Source organism: Octopus bimaculoides, chromosome 19 (assembly GCF_046866305.1).
Source record: "Octopus bimaculoides isolate indiv1 chromosome 19, ASM4686630v1, whole genome shotgun sequence".
Taxonomy (NCBI): Eukaryota; Metazoa; Mollusca; class Cephalopoda; order Octopoda; family Octopodidae; genus Octopus; species Octopus bimaculoides.
Genome location: NC_142946.1, coordinates 52,400,063 through 52,421,468, shown reverse-complemented (window position 1 = coordinate 52,421,468; position 21,406 = coordinate 52,400,063). Strand labels below are relative to the sequence as shown.

At 36.6% G+C, this 21,406-nt stretch overlaps 1 protein-coding gene across 1 annotated transcript; it reads left to right on the top strand.

Annotated features, from left to right (window-relative positions):
• The first annotated feature begins 6,642 nt into the window (after positions 1–6,642).
• LOC106877381 (protein CMSS1) lies at positions 6,643–20,556 on the top strand. Its single transcript, XM_014926622.3, has 7 exons — positions 6,643–7,042; positions 10,473–10,579; positions 14,056–14,188; positions 15,296–15,461; positions 18,062–18,125; positions 18,865–18,952; positions 20,314–20,556. The coding sequence occupies exons 1-7, from the start codon at positions 6,967–6,969 to the stop codon at positions 20,484–20,486; spliced, it is 807 nt and encodes a 268-aa protein (XP_014782108.1). The 5' UTR covers positions 6,643–6,966; the 3' UTR covers positions 20,487–20,556.
• The last annotated feature ends 850 nt before the right edge of the window (positions 20,557–21,406 follow it).

Below are 21,406 nucleotides of genomic sequence, written 5' to 3'. Positions count from 1 at the left end.
CCTCACCAGTCTCTAATGAGGTCAACTTTTGTTTCATTCTTCAGAGGTCGATAAAATATAACAACAGTTTTGTACTGGGGTTGGTGTGTCCTACTATGTCCCTTTCCCGTTTCCCCCCTCCCCACAAAAATGCGGCTTGGTGCCAATATTACAAATCACTGTTTTGATTGTTATCATGATTGTGATATTTGATTCTCATAATGATGATGATGATGAGATCCTCATCATCAATACCATCATTGTCATCACTGCTGTTGTTGTCATCATCATCATCATCATAATCATAATCATTGTCATCATCTTCAATATCCTCCTCCTCCTCCTCCTCCTCCTCCTCCTCCTCCTCCTCCTCCTCCTCATCATCATTATCCTCCTCCTCATCATCATCATCACTGTCGCCATCACCATCTTTGATATTTTCATTACCATCATTAATATCATTGTCGTTGTTGTCATCATCAACCTCATCATCATCATCATCATCATCGTCATCATCACACTCATCATTATCATCATTATCATCATCATCATCAACACTGTCTTTCTCGTTGCCATCATCATCAATCAATACCAACATTTGTCATTGCTATCGTTATCATCATCATCATCATCACCATCATCATCGTCATCATCATCATCATCACCGCCATTGTTATCGTATCTTTCACATCCTTGACTCCATGTTGATGACAGATCCAGTTGTGAATCTACTCCACTGAACGGATGACATTTGGTTCAACTTTGTTATTTAATTATATCTACAACTTTCTCCAGTCTCTGAGGAATCAATGCACTTCAACCATTAAATCAACATATTTTGGTATTCTTCAGCTGCAGCTTTCTGGATTTGGAAACAATACACCGTCTATACGTGTGTGTGTGTGTGTGTGTGTGTGTGTGTGTGTGTGTGTGTGTGTGTGTGTGTGTGTTTTGCATGTCGGTGTTGACAAGTTTCTGCACATGTCTATCTGTGAATGTGTAGATGAGGCTGTATGCATATCTACAAGTATAATGCATAGCTTAGTGGTTAAGGCATTCGGCTCACAATTGTAACATCATGAGTTCGATTTCCAGCAGTGCATTGCGTCCTTCAGCAAGACACTTTATTTCACATTGCTCCAGCCCACTCAGCTGGCAAAAGTGAGTAGTACCTGTATTTCAAAGGGCCGAACTTGTACCATTCTGTATCATGCTGAATCTCCCTGAGAACTACACTTTGACACCAAGCCGCCTGATCCCCACCACCACCACCACCTCTGGTTCTGTGATGCAAACTTCTTGTTTAAAACTGATCTAAATTAAAACTTTCCATCAAAACTTCGTGTTTGTGTGTGGTTCAAACAGCAGCTTAATCAGTTATTTTACTAAATTCTTGATTACTTTCAAAATTAATTAAAACAAAGGCAGTATATTTCAGCAGAAATATGATAATGACAGGGCAAAAAAAAAAAAAGAGTTTGTGACAGAGAACTTGAGTCAGCGGCGGCGGCGGTGGTGATATGATGATAATAGGGATGCTGCTGCTGTTGCTAATAGTGATATTGATTGTTTTTGTTATGTCTTCTTTTGGTGTATTTTTTTTTCCTTTTTTCTTTGCTTTCATTACTCTTGTTGTTGCTGCTGCTGCTGCTGCTGCTGCTGCTACTATCAGTGCTGCTGCTGTTGTTGTTGTTGTTGTTTACAATGAAGACACCTCCAAATTCATTGACTGCTAACACCAATCCAAAATAAAGACTGACTATCCATACACATGCATGCACACACACACACACACGCTGTACAGATGTAGTGAGGCATATTACTAGACATATATAGACATATATATGTGTATATATATATATATATATATATATATATACATACATACATATATATATATATATATATATATATATATATATATATATATATATATATGTGTATGTGTGTATATGTATATATGTAGGTATATGTGTATATATACATATATATAGGTGTGTATATATTTGTATATATATATATATAACATATAAACACATACAAAATAGTATACAAATGGTCGAGTTGCTGTTCCTAGGTAAATCAATATTTGTTGTTAACGACTTTAACATTGCCAATATTAAATTGTAATCAATCAACAAAACAAAAAAATACGATTTCGTTTTTGTTATGTATTTTTTCGTTTCTTTCTTTCTTTCTTTCTTTCTTTCTCCAACTTAAAACTTTTATCTTATCTAATAAAGTCAAAATTAAGACAAATATATAAAGTTCTGTAAAAAAGGTTAATTTTTTTTTTTTTCTGAGTTTGACTTTTAAAGAATAAATTTCATTTTTAATCAAATAAGATATAGAAAATAGAAAATTAGTTTATGTATATATTTATATATTCATTATTGTATTTTTTGTTTTGTTTTGTTTTTGATTGTTTTTTTTTTCTTTGTTTAATTAGATTTGTGTTTAGTTAAAGAGAAATGTGAACTACAACAGGATGAATTGATTGGAACGTTGATAGAGTTCTGAGCAAGTGGGTGGGATATTGTTAAAATGTTGGGTGAGATGTTAATAGACTTCTGGAGGTGCTGCTAGAGTGTCAGAAATGCTGATAGAGTACTGGGGTATATTCAGGGTATTGCTAGAATGCTGGAATATATTTATTTCTTTATTGTCCTCAGGGGGATAAACATAGAAAGGACAAACAAGGACAGACAAAGGGATTAAGTCGATTACATTGCTGTTTCTTTTCAGATATCATCAGGAAAAGGTAATTAAAATTCATTAAAATGACAGATCTATCAGACTTTCAAAGAGGTCAAATTGGTGGTGCTGGTATGATAGGCACTAGTGTAATGAAAACAGCTGAAATGTTTGGTGTATCAAGAAGTACTGTCTCAAAAGTAATGATAGCCTATGAGAAAGAAGGAAAAACCTCCTTGTTGAAACAAAACTCCAGAAGCAAACCAAAACTTTCAGATAGGGACTGTCGGACTCTTACGCAAATTGTTAGAAAGGATCACAAGAGTTCAGCTCCCAAAATTACAGCTTAATGACCACCTCAAGAACCCAGTTTCCACAAAAACTGTTCACCAGGAGCTGCACAAAGCTGGATTTTGCGGAAGGGTTGCTATCAGAAAACCACTACTTTCGAAAACATTGCAAAGTGTTTAGAGTGGAGTGAAAACCTACAGAATTGGTTCCTAGAGCAATGGAAGAATGTTATTTTCTCGGATGAGTTTATCCTTTACCTTATTTCCAACCACCGGCCAAGTATATGTGTGGAGACAACGAAAAGAAGCATTTGACCCAACTATTAAGCATAGAGAAGGATTTGTGATGATCTAGGGAGCTATATCTTAGAAATCCGCCAACCCAATGGCTTCTCTTCTTGGCAGAATTAATAGTCAAGACTATTTAAGCATTTTATCTGATCAAATTCATCCTATGGTTGTGGAGCTGTTTCTGGAGGGAAACACAATCTTATAGGATGATAATGCACCAATTCACACAGCTAAAGTTGTTATTATAAGATTTCAAAGGTGTGTGTGTAGGGTTTTAGAATGACATTGTAGTGTAGGTACGAAAAGTTGGATCTGGTCAGTTTTATCTAAAAACAGGGAGAATATTTGGGCTGGATATGGCCAGATTAAATGCCGAAGGGTCAAGAGACTGTTAGAAACTCAGGGATTCAGCTGTAAATAGGTACTCCCTAAACATTTTTAAAAATGAAATCCATTAAGTTATGGAGGCTGTGTGTGTGTGTATGTGTGCGTGTGTGTGTGTGTGTGCATGTGTGTGTGTACCAACACAGAACAAAAATTGTATGTGGTAAATATTAAATTCCATCAAATTCAAAGAAACTATTTTCGTATATAAAGTTGATTAAAGAAAATATATGAAAATTTGTTGTAAACATAAAAAAGAAACCAACAAATTTCTTTATTGCAAGATTTTCAAAAGATATGAAAATATTGAAATATTGGAGTTTATTTGCAATTATTATTCAGTTTTACTTATATTGGCTTTTATTGTGATCACTTTCATATAAATTATAGCATTCTTTCTTCTGTACATACATTTAAATCTGAAATATCATGATAGCATAACTTAAAAAGATTTATAGAACTATAACTGACCTATTTAGGATAATGATGGCTACAACTCTTACATAGTAATAGAAAAACTGTTGACCCTTATTAGGAAAATACAAAAAGCAAAAACATTATATTCTTTAATCATTTTACAAGATAATGTTTACTGGAAAGTAAGGAAGCTGACTTCATCATCATCATCGCTATCACTTTATATTTGCATTGGCTTTCCATGATAATATGGGTTATAACGGTCTGAGTTAGTTCCTTTTTGTGGCAGGAGTGTGTGGGGATGTGTGGGAGACACATCTCATTCAATATTTTAATAAATTATAAAAGGTAGTGAGCTAGCAGAAACGTTAGCATGCCAAGCAAAATACCTTGCAGCATTTTGTCTGACCTTACATTCCGAGTTTAAATTCTGCCGAGGTCAACTTTGCTTTTCACCCTTTCAGAGTCTATAAAATAAGTCAATTTAATTGACTTACCCACTCCCCCAAAGTTGTTGGCCTTATACCAAAATTTGAAATCAATATCTTAATAAATCACAATAGTATTTCTTTGATGGTCATGTGTTTGAAAATGTCACAAGATTTTCTCTGGCACTCTTGATTCTGACCACCACTTCAAAGATAATTGTTCCTATCTTAGGCATACAGTAAGTAGTTTGAAAGGCAAGGATTTAATCAAAACCATTGACCTCAGTGCATGACTTGTATTGAAAGGATGACAAAGCTGACCTAGACAGGATTTGAACTCAGAATGTAAAGGTCTAGAACAAATGCTGCAAGGCCTTCATTAAAAATCTCTAATGAATCTTGCCAATTTACAGCCTTAAATGTTGATTGCTTTCTCATTATCATCATGGATGTCTTTTTCAATGCTAAGCAATATGAGATTGGAGAGTTTTATCTTCCCCACATACAGACTCCATAGTTTATATCTAACTTCCTCTAGGCCATAACAGAGGAATTTAAGACTGGCTGCCCTTGGGAACTCCTCTGCTTTGATGAGCTTGTTTTTATTGTTGAACCACTACCAGAACTAAAGAAATAAATTTAGGTGTGGGAGCAGTGTCACACAACCCGTTTAAAAGTACCCTTCAATCGTCGGGTAATATGCTGTGCTTAAGAAGACCTGTTGAGTCAAGTGAGATCATTGTAGTGGCTGATGCCAGTCCTACCTGACTAGCACTCGTGCCAGTGGCACATAGAAAGCACCATTCAAATGTGGCTGATGCCAGTGCTGGTAGAACATAAAAATCACCATTCGAGCATAATCAATGCCAGTACTGCCTGACTGGGCCCTGTGCCAGTGGCATGTAAAAAGCACCCACTACACTCTCGGAGTAGTTGACATTAGGAAGGGCATCCAGCTGTAGAAACCTTGCCAGAACAGATTGGAGTTTGGTGCAGCCTCCTGGTTTGCCAGTCCTCAGTCAAACCGTCCAACCTATGCTAGCATGGAAAGCGGATGTTAAATGATGATGATGATGACTATTAAAAAATGATGCAAAATAGCAACAGCATTTTTCATTTTTTACAAACACAAGGTTTGCACATTTTTCTTGGTAAGGAACAAATAAAACTTGTTCATCGTGAAGAAGGAACCTTGGTTGAAGCTTCCCATAGGATCTCCTCCTCATGTTAGCAGTTCCATTATAGCCTTGACTACTCCTCCTCATGTTTTCGAGTTGTAAGCCGTTTCTCTTCTGAAAAAGACAAGACCAATCCTTCCAGTTCTTCACCAGTTAGTTTCAGACTTAATATCACATACTTCAAAGAAATGCTTTTTGATTTCATTAGCAGACACAGTGAACGTAGAAGGCCGTTCAACGAGAGGAAACATCTGTAGTCTTATCCATATGAAATTAATATAAAGTTGCTGTCTTGATTTCATTTGCTATTGATTTTCTTCCATAAATAACCAACAACTTGGTTATGTCATTTTGAATGTGATTTGAGAGCCTTGACACTTGTGATTTCTCTTTAGATGAGGTAAACTGAACGATTTTTGATGGTTCTTGATAATGCTGTCATATTTAGCAAACATTTTGATTGGATCAAGGATGTTTTCCTTGTTCAAACTTGCTTGATATTCTCCAAGTAGAAACAAAACATATTAAGAAAAAAAAAAATTCAAATAACAAATATCTTCTTAAATATCTTTTCATAATTCAACAAGATCATCAATCATTTTCAGGACTCTGTTACAGTAATAATAATAATCCTTTTTATGATAGGCACAAGGCCTGAAATTTGGGGAAGTGGGGCTAGTTGATTACATTGACTCCAGTGCTCAACTGGTATTTATTTCACTGATCCCAAAAGGATGAAAGACAAAGTAGACCTCAGCAGAATTTAAACTCAGAATCTGAGGATGGACAAAATGCTGTTGAGCATTTTGCCCGCCGTGCTAATGATTCTGCCAGCTCACTATCTTAATAATGATAATAATATAAATAATAATAATAATAATAATAATAATAGTAAACCTATAAATTTACAAATTCATAGATATGCAACTTAAATTACTGTTTTGGTCTAAATCTGGTTTTTATGTGTTTTTAGAAACGTTGTAAGCGGCCAATTTCAAATTTGAATGAGTATAAGGTGTTCTTCACCCTTCGAGTACGGATCTCTCTTTGGTTCTTCCAGGTAAATAGGAAACGTGAAAGTATTGTAGCCTAAAGTCGAGCATCACTACACAATTTTGTCGCATCATCCGTAAAAGTGAAAATATATAATAATAAAAATAATAAAACAGTGTTAATTGGAGGTCAACGAATGAAAACGATGTAGAAACAGTGAGGGGTAGTAGTCGAAGTGAAAAGTGAAGACATTGATGTTATGGCATGTGCTCGATACGAAACTAAAGATCCTTGCTATATATATTGAACGAAATGGCGGACGATTTAGATGAGGAATGGTGGCTGAACAATCAAGATGAACCTCAAAATCACTCTGATGATGGAAGATGTGAGTATTATATGTTATTAGCAGCTTATGACTCGAACCTTTAATATGCCAGTGTTGTTTCACAAAATGTCTTAAGGTGCTTCCGTGCTTTTCTCCTCTTTTGCTCTTTCTATGTCGTCTTCGGAGAGACGTGAGCTTTGGTAAACATATCGTTCTTTATGATATTTCCTAATTTAAATTTAACCATGTATCTTGAAGTTGAAAATTATACCATTGATGTTCTTCACATCTTTTTTTTTTTTCCCCACAAGTTTTTTGGCATCGTAGAAGATTTGTCGGTTTCCGTTAATTAGCATATGCGAATTACACGTGCTTTCTTGCAAGAATCCGCCAGTATACGACGAACACATAATTTTCCCTATTAATTTGTCTAAACTGAAGGCCTCTCAAGATTAAAAATTTCGACCAAATGTGAGTCTATCGTCCATAATATAAGAAGCTGATGTGGTGATAGCTATCATATTTCTTTAATAAAGCTACGAACGATGTTTGTGTGGACAAATATCTTGATGCTTAACTGCAGTTTAGCTTGTTAAACTCTGAGCTAATATTTAAGTTGTACTATAGTTGTATTCTAGATGGTTATTGCTATTTGATGCTATTTATTTAAAGAACCACCAAACTACAGTTGAAGAGTTAGTCATTCATTCATACAACACAGAGTATGAAGTAGTGTAAAATGAGACAAAAGCGGCCTGATTAATTTTACATATCAAAAGTAAAACGAAAGAAAAAGGGACAAAAGCATGTACTTCGTTTCGGTATATACGTTGCTATAAGACTGTATATGTTTTAACTTTCAATTTTGCTCGATTTTCAGTAAAACGTATTATTATAGGATTAACAAATAACCCGTAAGCTTTCCAACTCTGACAATTCAGTCATCGATATGCAATACATATAAATATGATATATCGTTTTATATATATATATATATATATACCGTATTTTAACGCGTATAAGGAAACCCCTAATTTGGGGGGCCTGAAATTTGGAAAAATGGTTTTGTAAAGGATTATAATACTATCCATGTAAAAGAAACTCCCATATTTATTTAACCTAATTATACCTCTAGAAGATGCAAAAGCAGGTGGCCTCATGAAAATAAAGATGTTTGTACCATTTAGCAAGCCATGTAACTGCCTACTTTTACTTCTTCCAGGTGCATAGTCAAACAAAATCATGTCTGCTAAAGTATGCTTGCAAGTTCAAAAGATTAAAAGGGAAACACTAAAGCATTGGGCAGTATTGTCTCCCCTATTGGTGGAAAGTTACAAGGGGGCATTGAAGAAAAGTGGGGCGATGATAGGGTAGCGATTCATGTAAAAAGTGGAGCAATAATGGGGTAGCAGTTCATGTAAAAACAACAAAATAATGGGTTTGTTAGGTTAAGTTTTATTTGTGAAATACAGTTGCTTTGAATTTGCCTCAGAAAGAGGTCTATGTTTGTGATGCATAGTTGGGGTGGGGGCACTAGGAATGTAGCCTGAGTGTCGGGAGGGAGAAGCAGCACGAAAATGTCATATGTCTGTTTTCCATGCTGGCTTGGGTTGGGCGATTTGACTGGAAACTGGTAAGCTGTTGAGCTGCACCAGGTTCCAATCTGATTTGGCCTTCCTAAAGCCAACCACAAGAGTGTAGTGGGTGCTCTTTACGTGCCATTGGCACAGATGCCAGTTACGAAACATCAGCATCAGCCACGACAGTATATGTATGTGTGTGTGTCTGTGTCTCTGTCTTCTACCACTGATTGACAATTAGTGTTGGTGTGTTTACATCCCTGTAACTTAGCAGCTTGGCAAAAACGCCTGATAGAATAAGTACCAGGCTTTAAAAAAATAATAAGTACTAAGGTCAATTTATTCGACCTAAAGTTCTTCAAGGCAGTGCCCCAGCATGGCTGCAGTCTAATGACTGAAACAAGTAAAAGATAAAAAATAAGCACCCACTACACACTCTGAGTGGTTGGTGTTAGGAAGGGCATCCAGCTGTAGAAACTCTGCCAAATCAGATTAGAGCCTGGTGTTGCCATCCGGTTTCACCAGTCCTCAGTCAAATCGTCCAACCCATGCTAGCATGGAAAGCGGACGTTAAACGATGATGATGATGATGATGATCTATCAGGTTATTTTTAGCATATTGTATGATGATAATAGATGTTCACAGTCAGCATACTAATTTGCATTCTAGAAATCTGCTCAAGTTCTTTGATGATATGAAAGATCCATCCTGTTCTCATATATGTTCTGGAACTTATTTGTATCACTTTTCAATATCTTGACATTTTAGTCATATTGTTTGTTATTGATCTGCTAAATCTGTGTCAGGACCAACAATTTTATGAATATTATGATTGTCGTCATCATTACCATCAGTTTACATAACTCTTCAGTCATGCTGTTTGTCAGCAGGTTAGATATAACAAGTTCAAACCAGTTGAACATGAAGTTTTCAAGGTAACAAATTACTTAATTACGGAAACTTATGTGATCTGTAACAAATTGATTTCTTTTGTTCAGCGTTAGCTTTGTTCCATTGAGTTCAGAGAAGAGTGCTTCCTCTCTGCCTCTAAGTAATGGTTTCTTCACAATATACTTGACATGTTTTGATACAGAACCTGAATTTCTGATGTGGATGCTGGTGCCACATAAAATGCACCCAGTACACATTGTAAAGTGGTTGCTGTTAGGAAGGGCATCCAGCCTTAGAAACCAAACCAAAAATGACTATGAAATCTGGTGTGGCCCCCTGGCCTTACCAGTTCCTTTCAAGCTGTCCAACCCACACCTTAGAAACAGGTAGGGGTTGGCAATAGGGACAGCATTTGGTCATGGAAAATCTGACACTCTAACCCAATAAATTTCGTCTGTTGGCATGGAAAAGTGAACATTAAAAAGGTAAGGGTTAGCAACAGGAAGGGTAGTTAGTTATCAAAGATCTGACAATCTGACTCCATAAACTCTGTTGGAAAAATGGACATTACAGTGATGATGATGATGATGATTTTATGTGAGCTGTCTCTTTATTTTATACTTTGCAATATAATTTTTTTTTAATTATTTTTTTTAGGATATTACTGAATTGATTGCTTCATTATATACTTTTCTTGGCTTACCTCTTCTACTGATTAACTTATTTCATTCTATATTCACAATAATTTCACTATCCATTCTCTGCAGACATCGGCATCACTTCAGAACTGTCTGTTACTAACAGCATTTGATGCCTTTTATATTTTATTCCTTTTAGCTATTATTAATTCTAAATATAGCCAATCCTTTAGAGCTTGCATAAGCAATCTAGTGAATTAGTCACTTCCATACTTACGTGGCTTTTTTTTTTTTTTCCATTCTTTCTTTTTTTGTGTGTGTATCTGTGTAACTCTGACTCATATTTTGTTTCTGAAAGATTTTTCTCCCTTTTATTTTAGTTGTAAAACTAACTGAAGACGAAGCGAAAGAGAACGAAAAAGATGTTCCTGTTAAAAGGAAGCTGACAGAATCTTCAAATAGCAACAAGAAAAGGAAATGGAAAAGGGTAAAAAATTTTATTTTCGGAAATCATCTGAACAAAAGGAAAGAAAAGAAAAAAATGATTTGAACCATATTCAGTTCGTAGAGTGTCACACATTTCACTGTATGAGTGTAAAGCATAAAACAAGCCTAAAGGGAGATAATTACTTGCTGGCTTCCATGTTGCATTAATACGGTTTATTTCTTCTTATTGACTATCCTATCAAGAACTAAATTATTTAGTCGATACTAATTTCCAGTTTTTTTCCTTCCTCTCGTTCTTCTGTTTTTCATTGGTTGTAATATATGTCAAGTCAGTCAGAAGCATTGGACTACCATTTGAAACATTGTTGTGTCTACTATCAAGATATATTCTCATACAGTTCAATTAGCTGCTTGTAGGCATCATTAAAACTACGGCTTACTACTGCAGGAGAGAGAGAATCGTGTGTAGTTAACTTGCTGGTTTTAAGATCAAGTCCTGTCCGAAGAATGAGCTCCATCTGGTTGACTTTTCCTAGCTACATTACATAATGATGATGTCTTCATTGATTGCTTAAAATCTTAGTTGCCTTTAGCAAATGCTGTTAGGTCTTTTGATATATATATATGTATATAATTATTAGTGAGGTATTATCAATCCAGGCGAAATACTTTATAAACTCTTTGTTAGTACACCAAGCTAACAGTATTGTTTAGATTAGTAAATAACACCAGGTATTCTTGTGGCAAGGTTCAAGATTATAGTTCATCACCATTCTGTATTGTAAATGTATGGTTGTGTTCCAGTTATACTGGTTTTTACACGGAGTGATGTATGTATGTGTATTTCGCTTAGGCATTGTGATTCTAATAACCTGGTGCAGAGCTCAGTATACATATGCTTCTGAATGAGGCGTTAGGGTGTGTACAGAGCAGTAATAAGAACAGAGATGACAAAAGAACAAACGATTTTCTTATGAACGTCATTAGCTTATAGCTGTTTCCACTATAAGATGGAGTGTACTCATAGTTGAGTGCTTGAGTAACACCTTAAAGTTTCATCAGAGCCTCAAACATGAAGTACAATTTATTGTTTGAGGCTCTGATGAAATTGTAAGGTGTTACTCAGTCACTCAAGTATGAGTTCACCACATCTTACAGTGGAAACAGCTGTAAGCTAATGAGGTTCATAAGATAATTGTTTGTTCTTTTGTCATCTCTTTTCTTTTACAGGCATGGATGTGTGGTTAGCAAGTTAGCTTCACAACCACATGGTTTCAGGTTCAGTCCCTTTGTGCAGTACCTTGAGCAAGTATCTACTTCTATAGCTTTGGATTGATCAATTCCTTGTGAACGCAGTTTAGTAGAGGGAGACTGTACTGAGGCCTATCATATATATATATATATATATATATATATCATCATCATCATTTAACATATACCTCTTCCATGCTTGCATAAGTCAGACAAAATTTATTTCCAAGCAAGGTCAGAAATATATTCTACAGCAGACTGGAATATGAATAACATTGTATGTATGATAGTGAGAGAGAGTGACCCCCTTCAATCATGAATGACCATGGGATTGCACCTAGAAAGTTACCCTTCAAAGCACAAGTCCAGGCAAGGTTGTTTAAAGAAGACCAGCAGTTGCCCATGCATACCAGCCTCGCCTCTCCACGCCACTAATGTTATCCAAGGGAAAGGCAAAGGCCGATACAGCTAGGCACCAGTGACATCACAACTCATTTCTACAGCTGAGTGAACTGGAGCAACATGAAATAAAGTGCCTTGCTCAAGAACACAACACACAGCCTGGTCTGGGAATTAAACTCACTACCTCATGATTGTGAGCCCAACATTCGAGCCACTGCTGAGCCATGCGCCTTCATGATACTTATTTAAAGGGTGTATATAGAATTGAGAAATTTAGATTAAAAAGTTGTCTCTCAGAAAATTAACTCCATCAGTAATACAGTTTTTGATTGGGTGGGAGATCAAATTAATATTGGTTTCAAATTTTGGCACAATGCCAGCAGGTTCAGGGGACGAAATAAGTCAGTTATGCTGACCTTGGTGCTTAACTGGCATTTATTTTATCGACCCCAAAAGGATGAAGGTCGACCTTGGCAGAATTTGAACTCAGAACATCAGGACAGACGAAATGCTGCTAAGTATTTTGCCCGGTGTGCTAACAGTTCTGCCAGGTCACCACCCTAGATCAGATTAATATTAATATTATTGTTTCAAAGATTGTAATTGTTACAAAATACATAAAACAACAAAAAAGAAATCTGTTGTAATAAAACATTCTAGTTCTTACTGCATCTGTCCTTGAAGCAAAACAAAATATTTTGGCAACTGACCAAGTACTCACTCATTCCTGTTGGAGGTTTGAAAATCAATATTATTCATACCAGAGCAAATCCTCTTTGTTACATATTTGAATATGGTTATCTAACTATTTACTGTACTGACCAGTTGTTTTCTAGAATGTTTAATGTTTATCAACTATGCCAGCAGAGAATAGAAAGTATTGTAGCTATTGGGACAATAGGGATGAGAGGCTTCCATGCTAGAAAGAGCAGCCAGATTCTTTCAACTCTCACTTCAACTGTTTTAAAATTACGAGACACACATTGGTGAAAGCAGTACTTGGAGGTGCAGCATTGACGTGTGATTTACAAGTTCTCTTCCCAACCACATGGTTTTGGGTTCAGTCCCACTGTGTGACCCTTTGGGTAAATGTCTTCTACTATAACTTCAGGCTAACCAAAGTCTTCTGAGTGGATTTGGTACACAGAAACTGAAAGAAGCCCATCATTTATGTATGTATTGTGTGCGTGTGTCCTTGTCTTGACATTGTGCAATAATAAATGAGTATTGCTATCATAAAGGCAGTGTCCTTCATTCCAGTCAGCTGTGAAAATACAGCTAGCCATGGTGGATGGGGAATGTTACATTGCTTGGAAGCATTTGAGGGCTGGTGGACAGGAAAGGTTTCTGGTCATAGAAAATCTGCTACAATAAATTTTGTCTGACCCATCCAGTCTTGGAAAAGTGAATGCTAATTAGGTGATTTTTCCATAAAAATCCTGTGATGTCATTACATGGACATTCACTTGCATATATACATATATGTGATGAGCTTCTTTAGGCTTCCATCTACCAAATCCACTTGCAAGGATTTGCTTGGTGCTGGGCTATAATAGAAAACACTTGCCCAATGTCATGTTCAGTGGGATTCCTTGTCTTGACATTGTGTGATAGTTGTAAACGAGTGTCACCATCATATAAGTAGTGTCATTCATTTCCAGACTTCTGGCCATGAAGAAATATTGTGGTGCTTACAAATGGGAGGGTTGGTGATAGGAAAGGCATCAATCTGCATCTAAGAACTCTGTGTAACCCATGCAAGCATGGAAAAGTGGAAATTAAAACAATGATATGAGAAATTTGTCAAGCCTTCTGTATTTTTAGCGCTTTTTAAATTAAAAAAATTTTTTTTTTTTGTTTCAGAGGAAAATAACAGAGGAGTTAAAACAGAATGCTCCAAAACAAGGTGAAGCTAAGGATGTGATGGCTGCCATCCAGAAACATTGTGAAGCCAAGTTAACAGCCGCTGATTGGGAACAAATGAAACTTGATTCTGGTAAAATTAATTGCTTCTATGTTAATTAATTAATTAATCCTTTAATCGTCCTTCTCCTTCCACTTTAGTTTAATGAAACATTTTCTAAGAAATTGTTGAGATTATCATTGCACAGGCAAACTGGTCATGTGTTTTCTTCCATGGTCTTGAACTGGTGAATGCCTGTTAATGGAATTTGGTAGATGGAAACTGTACAAAAGTCCATTATCAAAAGCACCATCGTATCTTTTATCTTTTACTTGTTTAAGTCATTGAACTGCGGCCATACTAGAACATGTGGAGGTACGTGGCTTAGTGTTGGACTCGTAATTGTAAGATTCTGGTTTTGATTCCTAGACCGGGCAACACTTTGTGTTCTTGAGCAAAACACTTCATTTCTCGCTGCTCCAGTCCACTCAGCTGGCACAAATGAGTAATCCTGCGATGGACTGGCATCATGTCCAGGTGAGGGATAGATATGCCATGGTAACCTGGAAACTGGCCCTTATGGGTTGGCATGACGCAAGACAGTAACCTTTACATTTTTTTTTTATACTGGCACACTGAATTGGAGAGTTTTAGTTGAACAAATTAGAACCAGTACTTCTTTTTTTCTTTCTAAACCTGGTACTACTTCCATCAGTCTCTTTTGCTGAACTGCTAAGTTGTGGAAGCATAAGCAAATTAGCACCAATTCTCAGGTGGATGGGAGGAGAGACAAACACAGGCACAAAGTCACACACGTTATATAAATGCAGATGTAGCTGTGTGGTAATAAAATAGGTATCTTTATTTGACTGTTTGACTATACGTCTTTCCATTTTAAAGATTGGATACAAAAGAAATCGGTATTAACGTATTTTAACATGTATAAGGAACTCTTTTTGGTCAAAAATTAAGTTTAAAAAAATACAGGAGTTTCTTTTTTCCAAATCTTAAGCCCCCAAAATTGGGGTATTCCTTACACACATTAAAATATGGTATATTTCTTGAAGACTATGAATAACCAGTCATGTTGAACATCTGTTCTCCTCTAATACATCATTTTGTTAAAAATTTGTTGTTGTTTCTTGTTTTATAGCTTAAAATTGTTAACTTCACCTGATATTTTTTCTATTTTCTTTCCAGACCACTTCTTTGATTCGAATACTGATTCTTTGAGACCTTCCATATATTTGAAGCTTGTCCTTCCAAAATGGTCAAAAATGCTAAAGAAAAAAAAGGATCTTAAAGCAGGATGTCCCCTTGTGTTGATTATTGCCAGTTCAGCCATTCGTTCTGTTGAACTGATAAGGTATTGTTAACCTTCTATGATTATTCAATTCAGTTGTTCTCAACCAGGGTTCGTGTAGCAACAAATTAATTATATTTGTAGAATTCATAAAAAACTCAGGTTGGGTTGAGTTTCTACTTCTCTGCATTGAGAGGTCACCGCTCTGGTACTGCAGACATTGCGGTTAAGTGTCGTAGGAAAGAATCCAGACAGATTCTTCAAACCAAGTCAACCAGAAAAAGACTCGGGGGTAGACTACCAGTGAGATGGTGGGATAACATCCAGCAAGAAGGGTGGTCATGCTGGGTAATACAGTTGGAAAGTTTGATGACTGTTGCTTCTGATAAGACCCAATGGAAGAGGTGCCTGAGGAATCTACTCTTAGAAGACCCTCAGAAATAATGGGTGGGGACAATGGATAGATAATTGCTTATAACAATGAATGGCTGTGAGGTTTGTTAGACTGGTGACTCTGTTGTCCCTTATTCAGTCACTACTGCTTCAGCCATAGTGTTCTGTTCCTAGGCAAGGTACATAATTCTGTTTGTTCTACTTTGGCTTCACTGTTGAAAGTGGTAGGAAAAGCAAACCGTTGGCTTTACCAGCCTAAGCAAGTAGTCAGGTCTTGAGGAGGATGTCACTATGCATGGCTAAACCAGTGGCTGTAGTATGTATTGAAGACAACTTGATGGCAACAAAGCAACATTGTCAGAGGTCACACATGTCTCCTCTCTATCAGTGTGAGAAAGACACAGTATTCATTTTATATGGTGGGGGTCACACATATGGAATGCATGAAATTTTCCCTTTGGGTTGGAGTGCTTAAAATCTAAAACCAACTGGCAAGGGAGGTAATATCACAAGGGTCAATTAACTGAATCTTTTAGAAAATATAGAAAATGCAGTGTGTGAGCAGATCTGGTTTTTAAATGCAACTGGTGAAAGCCATGGACATATTTCAGTCTTGATGTACCTTCTGATTTAAGCATGGTCTTTTCACTTGGCAAAACTGAGTATGATCAGTGTGTGAATGTCTGTATATTTATGTGAGTGTGTGTTTATATATGTATATATATATGTGCACGAAAAAGCACATAAATGCAAAACAGAGTGGAAAAAATAATACTTAGATACCGAAGGTAGAATAATATGCTTTTATTAAAGCTGCAAAAATCTTCACAAACTGTTGCTCAGTTTCAAGTTCCCGTTCAGTGGATAGTTGTGATCATACTGAATTAAAATTGTGATGGTACATGTAATATTTGATTGGCTGACTGATTTTCAAACCATGACAGAAGATCAAAAAAAACCTTGTGTTATTATCAATTAATTATTTTTTGGATATACATTGCCTCCATTTAACATAAGGTTTTTTTTTATCTTATAATATATTTATATTTTACGATTAATTTATAGACACACACACCCACCTAACTGATAAAAAAAAACAAACTGTTTTTATGTTTTTGAAAATCAGTCACACAATCAAATTTAAATACTAATTTGTTGAATTTTATTATATTATGTTACATATACCATCACAATTTTATTTCAGTATGATCACAAGTGTTTGATGAACGGGTATGTGAAACTCTGAGTAACAAACAGTTTGTGAAAATTTTGGTAGTTTCAACAAAAGTATGTGTATGTATGTATACACACACACACATATATATTTCAGTCATTGAACTAAACTGAAGGGTTTAGTCAAACAAATTGAACTAGTATTTTTTTCTATCAATCTTTGTTGCCAAACTGCTTACAAGGATGTAAACAAACTAACACACACACACACACATATACATACACACAATGAACATTTTTCAATTTCTATTTTCAAAATCTGCTCACAAGGCTTCGGTTAGCCCAAGATGTCACACAGTGAGACTGAACCTGGAACCATGTGGTTGAGAAGCAAGCTTCTTACTACACAACTACATGTATATATATATATATATGGAGTCATCCCATAAATTATGTTGTTTTTTTTATACTTCTTTTATTTTTCAAAATTAAGATAAACAAAGTTCTTTTTTAATCTTAAATATACTTTACTTCATTTTCTACAATACTCTTCCACCTATCTGGTAGACTTGCAAAGCCCCGCTTCTAAAATTCACTTGTCTGTGATTAAAAATGCTCTTCCAGAACTATTCTGACCTCATCTACAGAATTCATATTTTTTCCCTCCAAATGATTTTGAAGGCTGCAGAATAAATGATAATCAGTTGGGGCATTGTCCAGTGAATATGGTGGGTGGGGCATCGTTTCCCATTCAAACTGCTCCAGCCTTTGGAATGGTGATGATTTATACAACAGGCTTCTTTATATATATGTATCCGTGTGTCCCTCTCATTACTGCCTGGCAATCACTGTTGGTGTGTCTATGTCCTTGTAACTTAGCAGTTCAACAAAAGATACTGATAAAGTCAGTACCAGACTTAAAACAAAAAGAATTAGCACTGGGATCGTTTCATTTGACTTAAAATTCTTCAAGGCAGTGCCTTAGCCTGGCTACTGTCTGAAACAAGTAAAAGGCAAAAAATTTGTATGATCTTTTCGAATTTCTTTGTTGGCCATTCAATTATTTTTCTTGATCGGTTTCTTTCCATTTCTTCCAGGGAAATTGCTCCATTCAAAGGCGAGGGCACCAAAACTGCTAAGTTATTCGCTAAACATTTTAAGGTTTGTCTGTTTGATTTATTTCTATAGCTGTTTGATATAGTCTACTATTATTAACTATTAAAAAAAAACATTCAAGCAAGGTTGTTGCCAGTGCCGCTGGACTGGCTCTTGTGCAGGTGGCACGTAAAAAACACCATTTGAGCGTGGCCGTTGCCAGTACCGCCTGACTGGCCCTCGTGCCAGTGGCACATAAAAGCACCCACTACACTCTTGGAATGGTTGGCGTTAGGAAGGGCATCCAGCTGTAGAAACTCTTGCCAGATCAGATTGGAGCCTAGTGCAGCCATCTGGTTTTACCAGATGGCTGCACTTGTTTCAGTCATTTGACTGTGGCCATCCTGGAGCACCACCTTTAGTCGAACACATCGACCCCAGGACTTATTCTTTGTAAGCCTAGCACTTATTTTATCGGTCTTTATTGCTGAACCGCTAAGTTACGGGGACGTAAACGCACCAACATCAGTTGTCAAGCGATGGTGGGGGGACAAACACAGACACACATATTATATTATGGGCTGCTTTCAGTTTCCATCTACCAAATCCACTCACAAGGCTTTGGTTGGCCCAAAGCTACAGTAGACACTTGCCTAAGGTACCACGCAGTGGGACTAAACCCAGAACCATGTGGTTGGGAAGCCAGCTTATTTCCACACAGCCACTCCTGCGCTGTATATATATATATATGCTCATATTGTTTTTATCAATTTTATAATTTATGTTGTATGTTATATATTTCCAGTTGAAAGAACAGACAGAATTTTTATCAAAAACTGTGATCCATATTGGGGTGGGTACACCCAATCGCATCAATGCTCTTCTAACAAATGGTGAGTTGTATTGTTTATTTTTGTTTCTTATAAAATATTAAAAATAACACCAAGCTATGCTGTTATTTCATTCCTTTGTTTGACTGCGGCCACGCTTGGACACAACCTTGAAGGGTTTTTTAGTCAGTCCAAATTGTCCCCAGTCCTTATTCTGTTGGTCTCCTTTTGCTGAACTGCTAAATTACAAACCTACACCACTTGTGAAGCAGTGAGAAACACACACACACAACATGCTTCTGATAGTATTGGTCAGCCTAGGGCTGGCTATAGTAGAAGACACTTATCCAAGGTGCCACACAATGGGACCAAAACTGAAACTACACAGATGTCAAGTAAACTTCTTAACCACATGGCTAAATTTTTATTATTACTGTTGTTGTTGATGTAACGGCAGTGACAAGCTGGCAGATTATTGGCAGTCGGACAAGACACTTAATGGCATTTCATCCATCTTTATGTTCTGAGTCCAAATTTTGCTGAGGAGTCTTTGCTTTTTATCCTTTTGGGGTCGTTGATGCTGACTTACCCCTTCCCCTAAAATTGCTGGCCTTGTGCCACAATTTGAAGCCATTATTATTGTTTTTTTTTTTTTGTAGGATTTTAAAATTTTTATTTTTTAAGACCAGATGCTGAGCCATTCTCATAAAATGAAAATAATGTTGGATCTACTTCACTGGTTCATGCAGTTCAGTCTGCTGCTGTTAGTATTATTACTGGCCAAAGAGTCAGTGGTTCATACCTTACTTTGTACTATGTGCTTATCTTTTTGTTGGCTCAGTGTGTGGTACTTATCTACAGCTAGACAGACTGAGCTGCAGAAGAGTGAGAGATAAGCTTCCATCAAATCTAGGTCTCAGTTGTACACATTTTTTAGGAGAAAAAAAAATCATGAATGCCAGAACTCTGCTCACCCCCACTACTTCCATGTCAATTGTACTAATTAGATGCAGCTAATTAGCAACTAGTTATTTGTATTGCAGTTATATAGAGTAAAATATTGATCACTCTGAAAATGTCAAAACACTAATTTTGGCATTTGATATCCCAGTATTACTGTTATTTTATGAGTTACTCCAGAGATCAATGACTTGTTGATGTACCTGGGCAGTAACATTGCTGAAGATGAGAATTCCAGACAGTGATGTGGAGAATAAACTTGACAAAGCTGCAGTTATGAGCAAAAGAGTTTCCATCTACCAGATCTACTCACAACGCTTTTGTTGGCCCAAGGCTATAGTAGAGGACACCCAAGGTGCTATGCAGCAGGACTGAACCCAGAAGCATGTGATTAGGAAGCAAACTTCTCACTACACAGCCACACCTGAGCCAATGATGCTTAATAATTTTCTTTTTCTTTTCAGGTGCATTGAAGTTAAAAACTGTCAATGCTGTAGTGATAGACTGGAATTGGAGAGATGTCAAGTCTCACCGACTTGTCGACATTCCCGAAGTCTTTTCTGATCTGATGGTATTATTTAAGACATTTTTGTGCCAGCATCTTCAAGAAAACCAATGCAAAATTGGTCTGATGTAGCAGTAATCCAGAGGGGCTTTGGGTGGGGCTTTTTCTTTTTTTATATAAATAAAATATTTTTTATAAATTATTCTGTTGTGCCTATAGTAGAAAGGATACTTCTAATGTCCCTTTTCCATGCTTGCATGAGATCAGTCTGAATTTCTATGGCCAGATGCCCTTGTTGTCAACCTTCACCTGTTTCCTAGCAACGTAATACTTCCCCATGGCCAGATATGTTTTCAACTGTCATATGATGTCAAGACAAGAACACACACATGCATTCATGATGGACTTGTTTCAGTTGTTTCCATCTCCAAATCTGCTACAAGGTTGTGGTAGAAGACACTGACCCAAGGTTCCACACAGTGGGACTGAACCTGGCACCATGAGGTTGGGGAGCAACCTTATTATTGTTATTATTAATAAGGTGGCAAGCTGTCAGAGTCGTTACTATGCTGGATAAAATGCTTAGCACCATTTCTTCTGTCTTTAGGTTCCGAGTCCAAATTCCAGTGAGGTTGACTTTGTCTTTCATCCCTCTCATGGAGGTGATAAGAGACTGAGACCTTTGGCCAAGCCAAGTGAAATTGTAATCGTGACCGTTTCCAGTGCCACGTAAATGGCACCTGTGAGATCATAGTCATGGCCATTGCTTGTGTTGTGCAAATGGCACATAAAAAGCACCCATTACACTCTTGGAGTGGTTGGCATTAGGAAGGGCATCCAGCTGCAGAAACCATACCAAATCAGACTGGAACTTGGTGCAGCCCTCTGGCTTATCAATTCCAGTCAAACTGTCTAACCCATACCAGCATGGAAAGCAGACATCAAATTATGATGATGAGGAAGAAGATCGATGGTATTGGGCTCATGATTGTAAGATTGTGATTTCAATTCCTGGACCAGATAATGTGTTGTGTTCTTGAACAAAACACTTC